The 15,778-nt window shown below is 34.5% G+C and overlaps 2 protein-coding genes across 2 annotated transcripts; one reads left to right on the top strand and one right to left on the bottom strand.

Annotated features, from left to right (window-relative positions):
• Positions 1,067 to 7,015, bottom strand: LOC18775565 (serine carboxypeptidase-like 51). The gene is made up of 13 exons (XM_007205174.2): positions 6,802 to 7,015; positions 6,614 to 6,708; positions 6,400 to 6,507; positions 6,033 to 6,273; positions 5,892 to 5,935; positions 5,684 to 5,751; positions 5,464 to 5,569; positions 4,975 to 5,192; positions 4,789 to 4,858; positions 3,915 to 3,965; positions 3,530 to 3,582; positions 3,300 to 3,432; positions 1,067 to 1,535 (listed from the first exon to the last, which is right to left on the bottom strand). The coding sequence occupies exons 1-13, from the start codon at positions 6,980 to 6,982 to the stop codon at positions 1,431 to 1,433; spliced, it is 1,473 nt and encodes a 490-aa protein (XP_007205236.2). The 5' UTR covers positions 6,983 to 7,015; the 3' UTR covers positions 1,067 to 1,430.
• LOC18774024 lies at positions 12,073 to 14,611 on the top strand. The gene is made up of 4 exons (XM_007208626.2): positions 12,073 to 12,926; positions 13,150 to 13,329; positions 13,428 to 13,646; positions 13,935 to 14,611. The coding sequence occupies exons 1-4, from the start codon at positions 12,924 to 12,926 to the stop codon at positions 14,169 to 14,171; spliced, it is 639 nt and encodes a 212-aa protein (XP_007208688.2). The 5' UTR covers positions 12,073 to 12,923; the 3' UTR covers positions 14,172 to 14,611.

Here is a 15,778-nt window from a genome sequence, read left to right as displayed (position 1 = left end):
TCAATTCATTTTTGTGAACCAAGGAGTGATTATACCTAATGAGCCTATTCAAGGACAATAGGAGAATTAAAAACAACCATTGATGTCTACCTAATGATTAACAAGAATTTTAAAAAGGAGAGAGAAGGGAGAGTGATCAATTATACGTGATAATTACATAGGAAAAGCAAGGAGAGAGACGGGAGGGGTGTGGAACTGAACAAATGATTAAAAAAAGGTTACGTTACCCTACTTTTTGGTATCACAGGCCTAAGAAATAACATGTCCACAGCGAGGTCATGTTGTCAAACCATATCAATGATTTGCTCCCTCTTGTTGTCAACTGCACAATTTGTAGATGTGAGGATTTAAAGTCAAAAAACAAAGAAAACAAATAAAAAGGACACTGTTTTTAAAAACAGATCTAAAGTCTAAACTAACGATAATCAACTACAAATAGTCCATTGGATTTGTGCCCGCTTGGTTGAAGGTTTAGGAGCTGGGAATGGTTTGAAACTGTATTCTCATGGGTTTGAAATTGCATTCTCATGTTTGGTAAGTGTACTATTGGAAATGCAATTATGAACTCATGGGTATGAACTTTCCATATAGGAGGGAATTTCATACCTTTGGCTGAGCTTGGGAATTTTTTCCCCCCACATGAGAAAGCATTTAATGTAAATTTTTATGACTAAATTACCCTTGTTCTATTTTTAAAATACCATGTTTTACCCTTCCAAAAACTCTTTGTATTTATGTCTTTTTAATATATTTTTTTAAAAAGTTAAGGGTATTATTGGAAAATTGAATAATTTTGCATTCCTAATACTACACAAACCGAACATGGGAATGAGATAAAATGACATTTCTTGATCCCCATTTCCTAACATTTCCGAACATAGGAATGAACATCTTTCTTTCCTATCTCATGGGATTAGACATGGGAAGTTCAATCTGCGAACTAAATGGGCAGAACCTTATTTGAGAATGAAAAAAAAAACCAAGAAGTTTCCCAAGAACTTCAATTCCCAAGAAGTTCATTCCTAAGAAATTTATATGATAATGAACTATAAATCTTATTTTCTGATGAGGGTTGAACATAATTAATAACTCAATGAAATAAGGAAACACTTTTGTTTTGAATCAAACAACTAATCAGAGTAAATGTTCAACCATATACCAATTAAAAAATGGAAAATTAAAAAATAAAAACTGCACCAGCCTCCTCTGAAAACTAAAAATATCTAAAACCCTGCCCTTTGCAATTTTTTTTTTTTATCCCTTTGTATCATTTGCTTGTGTGTGCCCCACATGGTTATTAGTTTTGCTTGTTGACCCAGCCTCTGCTGATCCTTTGTTTCTTTCTTGTTGCTTACGAAAATCTAGTAGTGAAGCTACAATCTTCTTGTACACACACAGTAGTGTCTCTGTCTGTCTGTCTGTCTGTCAAATTATTGTGTTTTTCTTTTCTTTTCTTTGCTAGTAGAAGAAGCAGCAGGTGATTGTGTAATGTCAGCCACCATGTTCAATGCAATGCAGGGCTGATCCACGGGTACCTGTAAATTATATTCAATTAAATTACCCAAGTGAGTGAAAATCACAACACTTATAAAATCTTAGAACTCAGCAAAAAATAAATTTAACAAAAAAAGAAAAACTTAATGGTCTCTGAGCAGAGCAGGTCAGAGTCTGTCAGTTTCCAAACACACACGAGTGGTGCAATACCACTGACTGGCCAGACAGACTTCTCGGCTGATTGCATGGACTGTCAGTCCATTAATAGGAATAGGAATAGGATAGATAGGGTCCTATTTCTTCCACTTCCTTTATTTAATGTTTCAACTCCATTGTCACTATGCAAGGAAGAGATAATGATATCCATTTCCCCACTCCTCCAAAACCAAATTCTGCTTTCGCTTTCAAGTGTATCACATTTTTTCTGTTTGATTGAGTAGTGGTAGCATGAATCATGCTCACACACGGCTGCTGCTAGTCGATTGAAAATTATCTTAGTAATTGAGTGCATGATTTTTAATGAGCTTTATATCATGCACTCATACATGATCGATGCTAGTTAACTGAAAATTATCTTAGTAATTAAGTGTATGATTCATTATGAGTTTTATTCTGATCGTGCTATCTTTATGTATTGACAATGTTACGTTAAAACAATTCTACAAAATAATTTAAAAATAACAAAACGAAAATTACTTATTTTGAAGAAAATAGAAATATCCTTATGAGAAAAACAAGTCATTTTTGCATGGAAGTGTTATTTGAGTACTTATTATTATTTGGGTATTTCCACCCTTAAACCTCACCGGGTATTAATGGGTAATTTGTGGTTGCTTGTGTTGTCTGGTACGTTTTTTGTTTCTCTTGGCTTGTCGTTTTAGTGTGTGGTTAATACATCACTGTCATGTGGAAGCATCAGAGTTACAAAGCTAACTGTTGCTGGGCAGTATGTTGGGCATTTTCTTTAAAGAGTTACATTTAACATGCTCTGTCTCCATCATGCCATGGTAGTTTCATCAATGTAGCTAAGTTGAAATCTCAACAAGTGATTTTGTATAGGAAAATACTTCATTCCCTTCACTGTAAGTAGGAATTTCTAAATTTTTGTCAATGGCAATATGACGTGTGTAGAAGTTTTTCTTTGTGTTTTTTATTAATTATTTTTACAATGTGTCAAACTGAAATTTGTAAGGAGTATCTCTCTCTAGAGAAAGAGACAAACACTATCCTTTTGCATAGTACTCGTCATAATAATGAGGTCCCTTCTACGCAATTTATAAAAAAAATTCTATGAATTGTTATGAGATTTGAGGAGTTTGACAATACATAAATCTAAATAATTGGTACACCAACATAAGGGCACACTCAAATGCTTAATGTAGCACATGGCCAAATCAGTTGCTACATTGCACACTCAAATTTGCTTTCATTATAAATAATATTGATATATTTAAGCAAAAGTGAAGTTTTTCACATTCACATGTTCCATGGCATATCTTTTGAATCGATCTCTACCTTCTTTTCTTTTTTTTTCTCTCTTAGATTATTACATCTTATGTTGAGGTCTGCACAACATTTTTATAGCATTATTTACCCATCTTTTATTTACCCCAAAAGAAAAAAAAAACATGAATAATAATTTACCTTCCCAAAATAATGATCGTTCTTTCACTTTTCCTAAGTTTGGGCAAGTGTGACTACGATGCGATGCGATGATGTTCATAATAGGTATCGATGATAAGACATGACACTGATAAGACAGAGAAAAAGTCATTTTTATGTGCTGGTGGATAGTTTTCACTTACAAAGTGTCCTGCTCCAAGAATCCAATAGAAGTGTAGGTTTTTGTAAGACCTAGTGAACCCTTTGGTGAATCTATCATTGCCACAGGAGAGAGGGCTTCTACTCTTGCTCAAATAATTTTGAAGTCCTTCCCATCTGAAAAGGCAAATGGAAAATCAATTGATCACACAAATAAATAAACCAACATGAGAGAGAGAGAGAGAGAGAGAGAGAGAGAGAGAGAGTTTTTTACTTGAGCTTTGCAACCCATGCTTCAGCTCCCTTGGTTGCACATATGACATCAACCTACAACATTTACCAACCAAATTATGTCATTACAAATTATACCCAATTCCTACTATAATTAAAATATAAATAGCTGGTGTAAAATTGTCGAGAGCATTTCTTTTGGGTACATAGGGTTCCTTAGGATAAAGGTTCACGATACATATAGAATAAATTGTGAGATGTACATTAATTAATATCTTAATCAGCGTTATTATTATTTTTAATTTAGGTAGTAACCTTAAAGATTAGGATACATAAGGTAGAGTATTCCATAAGGGATCCATCTGTTTTCTATTGCCTATTGCTGTATAAAAAGAAAGTAATCTTAAAAAGGATTGGAGAAATCTTACTTGCCCATTGTATATTGTCACATTGACCCCTTTAGCAAGGAGTTCATCAACCTGTCCAAGCCACAAAATAAAAATTAAAAGTCGACTCAAAATAATAAGAAATATCGTAGAGTGAAGACAAATTTAATTTAATTTTAATTTTTTGTAGAAAAGGTCCTTCGAATTAGGAAAATAATAATAATAAGAAAGAAAGAAAAAACTTCGATTTCTCCATCGAATGCCTAGAAGACAAAAGTGATGAAAAGGAAATCAGAATCTTATACTCCCTTGTAGTTGTTGGGGCTGAATTTGCCGAGGAAATGACTTTTTCTTTTTTCGGTTACAAGAAGATGACTTTCTAACAACCGAACTCTAATACTTATAAAAATTTGATAATAAAAATTTAATTTCCTAACGTGTAAATATACCATCTACAAAATTATGGGTTGAATTTGTATATGCGTCAGTTATATATAATCAACAGTCTCTCGTAATATGCATACTAGTCTCTCTGCACGCGCTTTCGCGCATGCGAGAGGTTTTTTTTAAAAAAAAATTTAAATTTATTTTAGAATTAAAAAAGATAATGGATATTTGTGTTCCATAAAAATAGGACCCATTATCTGAATTTTCTTTTAATTTTAATTTTTTTAATACGAAAAATTATGAATTTACCATATTATCCTCATTTAATTAATAATTTCAATTCTTAATGTTTGCATTAACCAAAGGCATTTTCTGGTATTTTGAATGTTTCACCATTGTCTGCTTTTTGCTTTATATATATAAATGAATTTCACTGCGTAAAACACATGTATGTTGCGAGAGATAAATTATTTATAATATAATCTATATGTACAATAATTTTGCTTTTTTGGACTGGCAAAATCAGTACCTCATTAATCCTTGGTTTCATAAAATCCCCTGCCATTGCTGTGAAGACATGGTCGGACTGCCCTCCCCATCTGTACACACACAAAATATGCATCATTTTCAAATAAAGTTATAAATTTTTTGAGGACTGAACTAAAACGGATATAAATAAAATAAAATAAAAAAAAGAAGGGTCGAATATACTCACGTCACATTATCTGGGATTATCTTAAGCTTCTTTTTAATGACCCCGTTTAACAAAGTATCAAGATCACCAACACCATCGCCACCACCTGCTGATGATGAAGACCTCAAGGAACTGAGATATCTTGAATATTTCTTAAGGGCAATTCCTTTTGATACTTCAATGGTTGCCAAGGATGAAACTGGATCCATTCCTGAATCCAACATAAAATTATAGAAGTCCTGCAAATACCCCAAAGCCAAAAGAAAAAAATAATCACAAAATGTTAATTGTAATTAAATTGAAGTCACAAATATTTACTAAATTAATGCCAATGGAGTCTTGTGTCCTGACTTGTACACCAATGATCTTAGGTCAAACCCCTATGATACCTTGGTAGTGTGTGTGTGTGAGAAATTTCCGTTCCCTCACCCCTTTCTAGTTTAGACTACCGCTTATATTCAAATATATATATAATAATAATATGAAAATTAACCAATATATATTATATACCACAGAATTGCTGTTAGAGGAAATGATTTGCTCAAGTTCACTCCATGAATTGGTTGCCTCCACAAGTTGACCATTCTGAATCTGCTGCTTAATCCTTTGAGCCACACTGTTTCATTAAAAAGGGTTCTTTAGACTTCTGAAAATCTCTTAAATCCATCATCTGCTCATACCAATTATTACATATTGCGTGTATTGCAAAATGTGACAAAAATTAATAGACCTGTTTGCTTCCTTCAACCCATTGTCATCAAGCCTTGAGACGTCTTTGAGCAGAGGACCCCACGAAAGCTGCAAAAATGCATAAAATCGTACTAATCATAAATTAATTTAATTACCCAGAATTGAAAATTTGGAAATTAAACAGTGCAAATCTTCATAATGCATAAATTAAATTATTGGGTCAAAGCAGTTGAACTGTAAAAACGTACCACAAAATCTTCTGGGGAGATCCAACTGTCTCCCAATGCCACTCCTACAAACAGAACCCCAAAAAACAAAAAAATTTAGAATTACATGTTTTTGGAACCTGCTATTTTTAATTAGACCAAGAATTGGCTAATTATAATTACCTCCAAGTCTGAGTTTTAGTTTTCCTGCTTCAATGGCTTTCAGAGCTGAAAGTCCAAGAGTGACTGCAAATTTTCCTCCATAAGACTCTGCCACAATAAACAGAGGACTCTTTTGGAGGTTCTCATTTCTGTTGAATATCTCCTCCAACAACGTGGTCAAGTCAGTGGCTGCCTCCAAATCATTTTTCACAAACAGAGATTTTTCCTCCACAAAACTGAATCCAGTTCCAACTGGGTTGTCCTAAATCATCCCAAAAGAACCAAAGAAATGGAAATTCATGTAATTGAAATCTGGTTGGTCCCCTGCCAAAAAAAGAAAAATAAAATAAACAGAAAACAGAGTTTGAAGTTTTTTTGGCTGACTTACAACAAACAAAAGATCTGCTTCCTGCAACCATGTTGAGTTTCTTGGGTTCAAATTGGTGTCCAATGGCCCAATCTCTTCAAAATTCCCAATCCCAACTCCTGAAGCTCCCTAGTTTTTGTTCAAAGAGCAAGATTAAATATTTCTATAAGACTAAAAAAAATGGTACAAAATTTCTGGGTTTTCTCATTATCATTTGATAAATATATATACTCACAGGTCCACCCTGAAGCCAGAGAATGATTGGCCATGGCTTGGAGGGATCTTCTACTCTGTTAGAACTTCTGTAAAGCCACCAGAACATGTGGGCTTCTGTGTAAAAAAAGAACCAAGAAATCCATGAACACTCACATTTCTGCCAAAACACAAAAAAAGAAGAAAAAGTTCTATGCCTGAATTGCTTACTTGGTCTGACTTCAACATAACCCCACTCTTCTGATCCATCTAGGGTTCCTGCAGCTTCTGTTATGCTTCCATGGAAAAGTGGTACGAAAAGGAGAAGAGATAGAACAAGACTTAGAGAGTGCTTCTCCATTCTGAGAGCAAAGACTGGACACCAACTGCTCCAGCTGGAAATGTTTAACATTAAGTGAAAAGGAGGATGTTTATATACGCACAGACGGAGGATTATGAAACTGACGCTTACTTTGTCTCTCTGTGCAACAGAAATAACAAAGGAAACAACAGTATTTGCTGAGTAACGTATTGTTTATATCATTATTTTAGTTTCAAAATTGATTTGGAAACGGTTAACTAATAATAAAATCAAATTGTAGATTTTTTTCCTTATCATAAAATAAATAAACAAAATAAACAAAATATGCATGGAAAAATGTTTTTGTTCTGTAGTAAAATATTAATCATGGAGGAGGATTCACTCGTTTTTCTATCCTCCTTAACCTCATATCAAATATCTCAAGTTCGAACTCCCATGACATCAATTGTGTGTGTGAGAAATCTCCTCTCCTCAGGTTTAGATGATCGCTTCTGCTATAAAAAAATCTTAACAATTGAAGCCCAACACTTTTTACATGATTGCTTAAAAGGGAATATACGTGTCTTCTCAATTAAAATACGAAAAACGTTAAACTCTTTTGCTCAATATCTGTCAAGCCCTCAAAATCTGTAGGCACAACATTCTGATCTAATCTTACCCGTTCCGTTCCACTACCAAACTTGAAAAACTTGGTGCAGGCTCTTTCCATGGGTTAAATTGACTAAGAACTTTAAGTTCTCTTGATCTAGAAAGCTTAAATAAAATTTTGACAAATCTTCGAAACCGAGAGAATCACTCACTAGTCAGTACAAAAAATGCTGTTACAAAATCATGAAACACTGAAATTATTTTTGGTTAGGTGAGTCATTTTGATGAGCTTCTTACTATATATAGAGCACCTGATTTGATCTTTCATAACTTAAACGGTCTCTTTCTTGATCTTAGTCCAAGTTGAACCCGGAAGGTAACTTTTGACTTGGAGTGCAAGTCAATAGCTAGTTGCTAATATAACAAAAATACTTTCTATCTCAAACGAAGAAAGTCGTAGTGGAGGAGGGACCTCTTTGCATAACCTCTCTTCTGTTTAAAAGATGATAAGTATCGTTATCCTTTTTTTATTTTCAATGCGAATGGAAAAATCGAACTTGAGATATTTTTTAAAATATCCGAAAGTTATGTCGTAATGACTACCACTGACTAATTCAACACATAGAAACATATTCTTTCAACATTCTTTAGTGAATGAGGAAACTATTAGGCCTAAATCCTTACCAGACCTGTATATAGTCAATAAACACGGTATAAACAACAATTTTTGGCCTATGACTAGAGGGAAGGCCACCTAATTAAGGACCATGATTGCCCTCCCAAGTTCTTTCCCCCTATTTTCTCGCCTATTATGCCTCTTTTTCTGGAAGAAATCATGCTTCCCCTCTCCTTTACAGTGCAGGGCCCCTCCTCCTCTTGAAGTCTAGCTCCACCACCACTGCCTATACAAATTTGGATATATATTTGAATATTTCACATATTTATATTGAGGCCATGTTGCTAGAAATTATATAAATCTCAATATATAATCGTTAATTTATACTATTTCTAATTTGTCGTGATCTTATCCAATGAATATGTCAGACGATTTTGTCTCCAAACATAGGAGGAAGAAGCAAATATAAATGATGAGGAGTTTTCCACCAAAAGAAAATGTGACTCGCCCGTTACATGTCAGAAATTATGCATAAAATAAGATATTATTAGCTTCGCCTTTCTTTTTCTTTTTTTTTTGGTTGCATAAAAGAAGAAAAAAGAAAAGAAAGGAAACCGAGGAACTGTTATAGATATTGCAAGAAGGCAGTTTTGGTTTTGTTTCTTTAGTGAAGAAAGATATTGCAATTATATCTGAATTTATCGTGGGGCCCCAAATCCATTTAAAAGAAGATTGTAGATATTAACATTTCGTGTTATACTTCCATTCTTCTTATATAAATAGGAAATTTTACATTCCTGTTAAAAGCAGTATAATATGTGTACAGAAATTATTCTTTTATAAATTATTTTATATATATATATATATTAAACTGTGATTCGCACGAATCATAAATATCTCCTTACAAAGAATGAGTCGATTAGTATCCTTTCTTTCCACTCTATATAAGAGGAAACTTTTAGTGCACACACGTTTTGGTAATCACAAAGTTTTCACCAACATTGGTGTCAGTGGGTTTGGTTGAATATATTATATGAATGTCATTATATCCTATGCTTTTGTAATTTTGCACTCAACTTTTAGGCTAAGGCTGAATAATATTAATATATAGGGCAAAAGTTCACTTTGAAATCCATGTGACCGGCCCTTGGCAAAGCTTGCACTTTATTGTTGCACATTTTACCCAACAATAGAACAGCTTCCCCAAGGTTGCAAATGACTTGTTGCCAACAGTATAAAACAAATTAATTTGGCTTGTAGCTGCAAATTGTAAGATCGTTGACATGTTTAAAATAGGAAGTCGCAATCAAATTGACATCTATTTTCCTTGGAAACGTGTCAGCTTAATGTTCTTGACAAATTGAACTAAATAAAGGGAAAAATAACCAGAAGGTTCAGGACAATTGTTTTTAAAAACAATTTAAAAATCCATAAGAAAATCCATAAGGGCTGCATATCCAACAATAGCTAGCTCATTTATTGGAATTTGGATAATGTACATTGGTGTATTTCATGTTGAACACATTTATATATGAGAAGCACACTCGCATGCCTGGGCAGGTTTTATAATCACAGCTAGTTTCCACTCAAGAAAATTGTATGGTGAAACATCACTAGTGCAACAACAACAGAAATTTGGCTACGGCACATGGACCTTTCGGACTACTCCTTTAGGTAAATGAAACTGTCGTGGAATTTCAAGTTGCCCTCAATGGGAATATTAAGGGAGAGGAGAACAAAATTTCGGTGACTTAGGAGGGTGTCAATTTTGAAAACAAACTGGTTTAAGCAAAACAATTGAGCATTTTAAGCTTATTTATTGTCCATACGTTTTACCTGTCGTGTCACATGCCATAAAATTATTGTATGTATCAGTTATATATGTAACGTTTCTTTTACTATAAAGATGTAGAATTCATTATTATGTGGTGAGATTCACATGTATGTTGTGAGAGACAGACAAAAAGAGAATCTATATACAACCGTAATGCAACCATTTTCCAAATGAGGATTGGTGTTTTCCTTGGAGGATTTCCTTGAAATAGGAAGGAATATAATAATAAATAAATGACAGAGAAGATGCTAATTATTGACATAATTAAATTTCTAAACTATGGATGTTTATATGGGTGTTCAAACAAACACATGGTCCTACTTGAGCTCTTGTGCACTCTGTCGAGTAAGCTGTCCACGAAGAGGACAGAAAATGTGAAGTGAAATAAGATGAGTCTCTAGGCAACATTGCCAACATCCAAATATAATTTGCATTGTTTATCAGATTATCTCTATCATCATAGACTTATATATATGTGAAAATGCCCTCCATTTTCCAGGTTGTGCCAGCACAGGTTTTGTTCACTGGTTAGCTAAAATATTGTACTTAAATTCGTTTTAATCATATGTGGGCTTGCTTAGGAGACTTTCATGGGGGCCCAAACCTAGCTTCAAAGGATGGCTCAAGCCCAGAATATTTTTTTGATATTTTTCCCGAAAAGATATAAAGCAGGCTTTATCATGTTCCTTGGCCCTCAAACACCAAAGCATACTAGGAGTTGGTAAGGAGGCAACAACCCACCTCTGCAAGCACAACATGTCAACTATATTGGCTGCACATAAGTAGAGCACATACTTTTTGGTCGTCCATTAGAGTTGTTGAAATATCAAGAAGATACAAGAGCACTTCTCCTCATTCTAATCCCTCACACACTCATTTTAGATGGGGTGAATACTTTAGTGTAAGTTACATTGATCGGTTGAGCATGAACACTTGTATTCATATGCATTTGTTTAAGAGTTTTTCCCATCAAGAAACTCTCTAACAATCCTTATTATATTAGGTTAGGTTAAGTTATTTCAATCCATATAGAATAGGGAAGTATCACAAGCCTTGTTTAACTTGTACTACACGTCTGCAAGGCTATCTGATTGGCTATTAGTTAATTTCCTCATTAATACAAGCCTCAAGAACCGTAGAGTAATTAGGAGACGATACTTGACATGTAAGACAAGAAATAGTCTTACAATCTTCCACTTGGTCAACTAATCACTATGAGAACTTGTAATCATCACTTTAAGCACTACAAGAAAAAACCCTTTTGGCAACCAAAACGATTTTGTCGCCTATTGTACATTTTTGGTGGCTCATTAAGACCGGCGACCACATTTTGGTTGCAATCCAGTTGTCGCTCAAAGCTCGTCGTTGATACTCGAAACGGTGACCGAAAACAACTTTGGTCATTCATATTTATAAGCGACCAATATATCTCATCGTTGATTTCTCCTAATTTCGTCGCTGAGCCCTTGACTCATGCACCAAAGAAGATCATTGAATGCTCCCACTCATCAAGTATGTATTTTGCAACTAAATCATGTTATAGAAGCAATTAGCATAAAATAGATTAACTCACCGCAAAAGGAACACCCTACTCCGAACAGACACCGGACTACCCAATGCCCTTCACCAAAAACCAAGGTTGCCATGCCAACTTTGGACACGTGTCATCACCAACAATTTGCCAAAGTCCCACATTGAAAAGTTGTGTTAACATCCCTCACTCTTTTGTCTATAAAAGAGCACAAGCTCCCAAAGTGAAAGGTAATTAATCCTGGACATTATTGTTACTCTGCTAAAATCACCCTTAATCTCATACTTAACTAACTTAAGTATCGGAAAGCTTTCGACTAGTACCATATTAGTGCCAAAGTCTTAACAATTACTTCTTCCCCTTCCTTTTTCAGGTCATGCCCTCTTGTTGAAGGTCTTACCCCTTCAACCCTGCCGAAGACACAACTACTTTACATCCTTTTAAGTTGTCTCCAAATTTGAACAACAACAAAAATAAAACATTATAAAAAGTGATTTCAAGATGTATACTTCTTAGTCACTGACTGGTAATTATGTTATAGCAGTGTAGAACTTGATTTGAAAACATATAACAAAAGGAGAAACTGAAGAAACATGAAGTCCGGACGCTAAAGAAAATCCAGAGTCTCGCACAATGCACTCATCAATTATGTTTCGGATACAAGAGTTTAAAGTCATATATACTGTCTATAATTTTGTTTTGATCACTCTCCCAATAGCCTTTTTTTTTTTTTTGGGTTGAATTTTCTTATGTATAAATTGGACTATCATACAAGAATCAATTCCATAAATATTTTTTTCTATAGCTAAAGACAAAAAAGAAATAATATACTAATTCTTTTTTATTAATTCGATCCATATATTCTGGGTCCTGAGTAGTCCGGATCAAAACAAATAATATTTTGGGGGAAAAAAATAAATAAATCCCCACATGACATAATTGGTTGACAATATGATTATGATATGACATATTTAATCACAAAGCAAAAATAAAAATGCATTGGTCTGATTGGAAAACCTGAAAGTCTTCATCAAAAAAAAAAAAAACCTGAAAGCCACTTGGTTCCTAATTGCACGTGGAATTCATGTAGCTTTGTCGTAGTTTCCACTTTTCCATTCATAAATTGGAAAAGCCTTCTTCCCCGCTCAAACGCAACCTTGCAAACCTCTACTTGGTGCTTTCCTGCTGACTCTGGGCTTCTCCAAAGAGACGCAACTCAAGACAATCAAAAGTGTTTTCGTAACCCCCAATACAATAGTACAAACCCTTCTCTCTCTCTCTCTCTCTCTCTCTCTCTAAATCCAACGGTCCAAACCCTCCCTCCCAACCCATCATCCTCTCATCTCAACCGTTCGTTACAGCTACCTTGTCCTTTTCTGCGTGCCACTTTGGTCTCATGATCAAGATATGACTCAATCCAAGCATTAAACAAGAGAAAGCAAAGCAAGCTAAGCCTTAACAAATGGTATGTCTAGCTTTGTCCTTTTTCGTTCTGCTGATAAATCTTATGTTACTCTTTCAAATTCTTTTGTACCCTTTTTTGTTTTCTTTCTTTCTTTCTTTCTTTCTCTCTCAGTCTCATATATTTTGTAACATTAATGCGGCAGTGAAGGCTAAATCTGCCTAGCATTGTTCTCTTGATTATTTTCTCGGCTCACGCCATTTCGATTTTCTTGCCTTCCAAACAGGCGGCCATGTTGGTTCCTCCATGGCTTGAATCATTGCTATCAACAGCCTTCTTCTCCATCTGCCCATCACACAAAGATGCCCCCAGAAGCGAATGCAACATGTACTGCTTAGATTGCAACAATGGTGCATTTTGCTTTTACTGCAGATCATCAAGACACAAAGATCACCAAGTAATTCAGGTAATTAATTCCACCAGATTTTCTTTTTCTTTTTCTTTTTGTGTAATTAACTTTGTGTTAAATATTTTTCCTTATGGGGTGTGAAAATTGCAATGCAGATCAGGCGGTCGTCGTATCATGATGTTGTTAGGGTGTCTGAGATTCAGAAGGTCCTAGACATCAATGGAGTACAGACTTATGTGATAAACAGTGCGAGAGTACTGTTTTTGAATGAGAGGCCTCAGCCTAAAAATGCCGTTAAGGGGAGCTCACATATCTGTGAAGTATGTGCCAGAAGTCTCTTGGACCCCTTACGTTTTTGTTCATTGGGATGCAAGGTTAGATCTCAATCTCTTTAGTTTTCTTATTTAATTTTGTGTGGGAAGTGATTGTGATTAAAATGTCCATCAAAATCACAATGTTGGCAGCATGTGTTGATCGACAACCATTTGGTTCGCATTAAGTCTCCATCTCCCGTGTTCAAATCTCATGAACGAAAATTAATTCATGTTGTTAAATCAAAATCACAATGTTGGTATATTTTGTAATTTAGTTGATGATGCTGACTCATCATTAAATGGTAATATCTTAGCAATTAATCCAATATCTCATTCTTTAAACATTAGCTTGTGGGACAAAAGAAGAATGGGGAAGCAAGCTTTATCTTGAGCGCAAAGAAAGAAGAAGAGGAGGGAAGAAGGGAAGGAATAGAAATAAGATTGCCATCAAAAGAGTTAGAAGATCAATTGCCTCAAGGAATGCAACAACACATGTACCAAAACACTTCAACTCCACCTCATCATTCAAATTCAAATTCAAGGAGAAGGAAAGGCATACCTCATAGGGCACCTTTAGGGCCCTAATTACATAATTAGTGTTTCCTAGAACTTGCTTAGCCAGCTCATTCCTCACAGGCTCCATGTGTCCTAAACATGGGGAAGCTGTCTTTATGGGGTTTTAAAAGGAATTAAAGTTGGGTTTAAGCACTTTTAAATTGGGCTTGGGTTGGGTTTTGGGTGCAATAATGCTGCATTAATATTTGAAACATGCAAGGTGTAAATGGCATCCAGATACACATGAACCGTTTTATATGTATAAAGAAACAACAGCTCAGCTTTTTTATTTTTTTATTTTTTTTTTATTTTTGTGGTCAGATAAAAAAATTACATGTCATATAATTTTTATTTTATTCAATGTATTGTATGTAATACTTTGTTTTCTGTCAATAATGTACGTAATACGTGGTATTTCATCACAAGTGGTTGAAAATATATGTTATATGTAATTAATACCAATTGGAATAGTTATGATTTTTATTGCTTGAACAATACAATTCAATCCTGGACATGAGTAAATTGTTACTTTGCCCCATAAACTATTACAATAATATTAATTTGCCCTCATAATTTTTCTGTCCCCTTTTTTTTTTAATCAAATAATTTTTCTGTTCTTAATTGGCGCTGTAAAATATATAAAAATGAGCCAATATGTATGGCGTTCCGTAAATTTTTTTTCGACATTCTTTGAATTTTCCATTAGTTTTAAGGGTGAATTTGTAATTTTGAGCAAAATATCAACCAAACGATTTAAAAACAAATAAAATAAAATAAAAAAGGCCCATCATGAAATATCGACCCAAATTTTTTTAAGTTGACCTTTTTTTTAATTTTTTATTGGAGTAGATATTCTATAAAATAGAGGGAAATAGCCCTAAATGACACCCATTTCATAATTTTAATTAAAAATATCATCCCTTCCCAATTTTTGTACAACTATCACCTATAAATATAAAATTATTGCCCACTTATTGCTGATTTTTCACAAGTTCAGAAATTTTGGAGAGAAGAAGCTCACACAGCTCTCTCTCTCTCTCTCTCTGGCACAGCTCTCTTTCTCTTTGGTATCTGTCTATCACAGCTCTCTGTGTCTCTCTTGGCTCTCTCTATCTTGGCTCTCTCGCTCTTGGCTCTCTCTCTCTTGGCTCTCTCTCTGTCTCTCTCTTTGCTCTGTTTCTCATAGCGCAGCTGTCTCTCTCTAGCTTCGTTATGTCCCTTTCTCCCCTATTCGATCTCTTGCTCTCTGTTTGGAATCGCGAACCCCTCCCTTTAGCTATGTCTTCTGAATAGCTGCTTGCAACCTTGAAGCTCTACTGGATTGCCGACCTCGAAAAGGTAGTGTTGATGGTTATTTTCTTAATATCAGTATTATGTGAAATGGGTTATAGTTTGATTGTTTGGGTTTGTGTTAAATTCGTTTTGGCTTTAATTTATTTGGGTTAGGTTTTGTTGAATATTCATGCTCATTCATCTGGGTTTGTACCAATTGCATTTAGATTGGTCTGGATATGTGAATCTTGAAACTTGGGAATTTCTATTTGATGTAGTAGATCTGTATAGTGTGATTCTGATGTGTTCCTCTTATTTTACAGTCGTATTGCTGTTATATTGCCATTATATTGCCTATATATTGC

The sequence above is a fragment of the Prunus persica genome, chromosome G6, assembly GCF_000346465.2.
Source record: "Prunus persica cultivar Lovell chromosome G6, Prunus_persica_NCBIv2, whole genome shotgun sequence".
In the NCBI taxonomy this organism is placed as follows: Eukaryota; Viridiplantae; Streptophyta; class Magnoliopsida; order Rosales; family Rosaceae; genus Prunus; species Prunus persica.
The sequence above is the reverse complement of the archived record's forward strand: the minus strand, read 5'-3'. Positions and strand labels throughout refer to the sequence as shown.

Coding starts and splice junctions, on each gene's coding strand:
- LOC18775565 (XM_007205174.2), bottom strand. CDS start 6,982: ATGTTAAACATTTCCAGCTGGAGCAGTTGGTGTCCAGTCTTTGCTCTC. Junction 4,859..4,974: donor ATAATCCCAGATAATGTGAC/GTGAGTATATTC, acceptor GTGTGTGTACAG/ATGGGGAGGGCAGTCCGACC. Junction 3,433..3,529: donor GCATGGGTTGCAAAGCTCAA/GTAAAAAACTCT, acceptor TTGCCTTTTCAG/ATGGGAAGGACTTCAAAATT.
- LOC18774024 (XM_007208626.2), top strand. Junction 13,330..13,427: donor AAGATCACCAAGTAATTCAG/GTAATTAATTCC, acceptor ATTGCAATGCAG/ATCAGGCGGTCGTCGTATCA. Junction 13,647..13,934: donor TTTGTTCATTGGGATGCAAG/GTTAGATCTCAA, acceptor TTTAAACATTAG/CTTGTGGGACAAAAGAAGAA.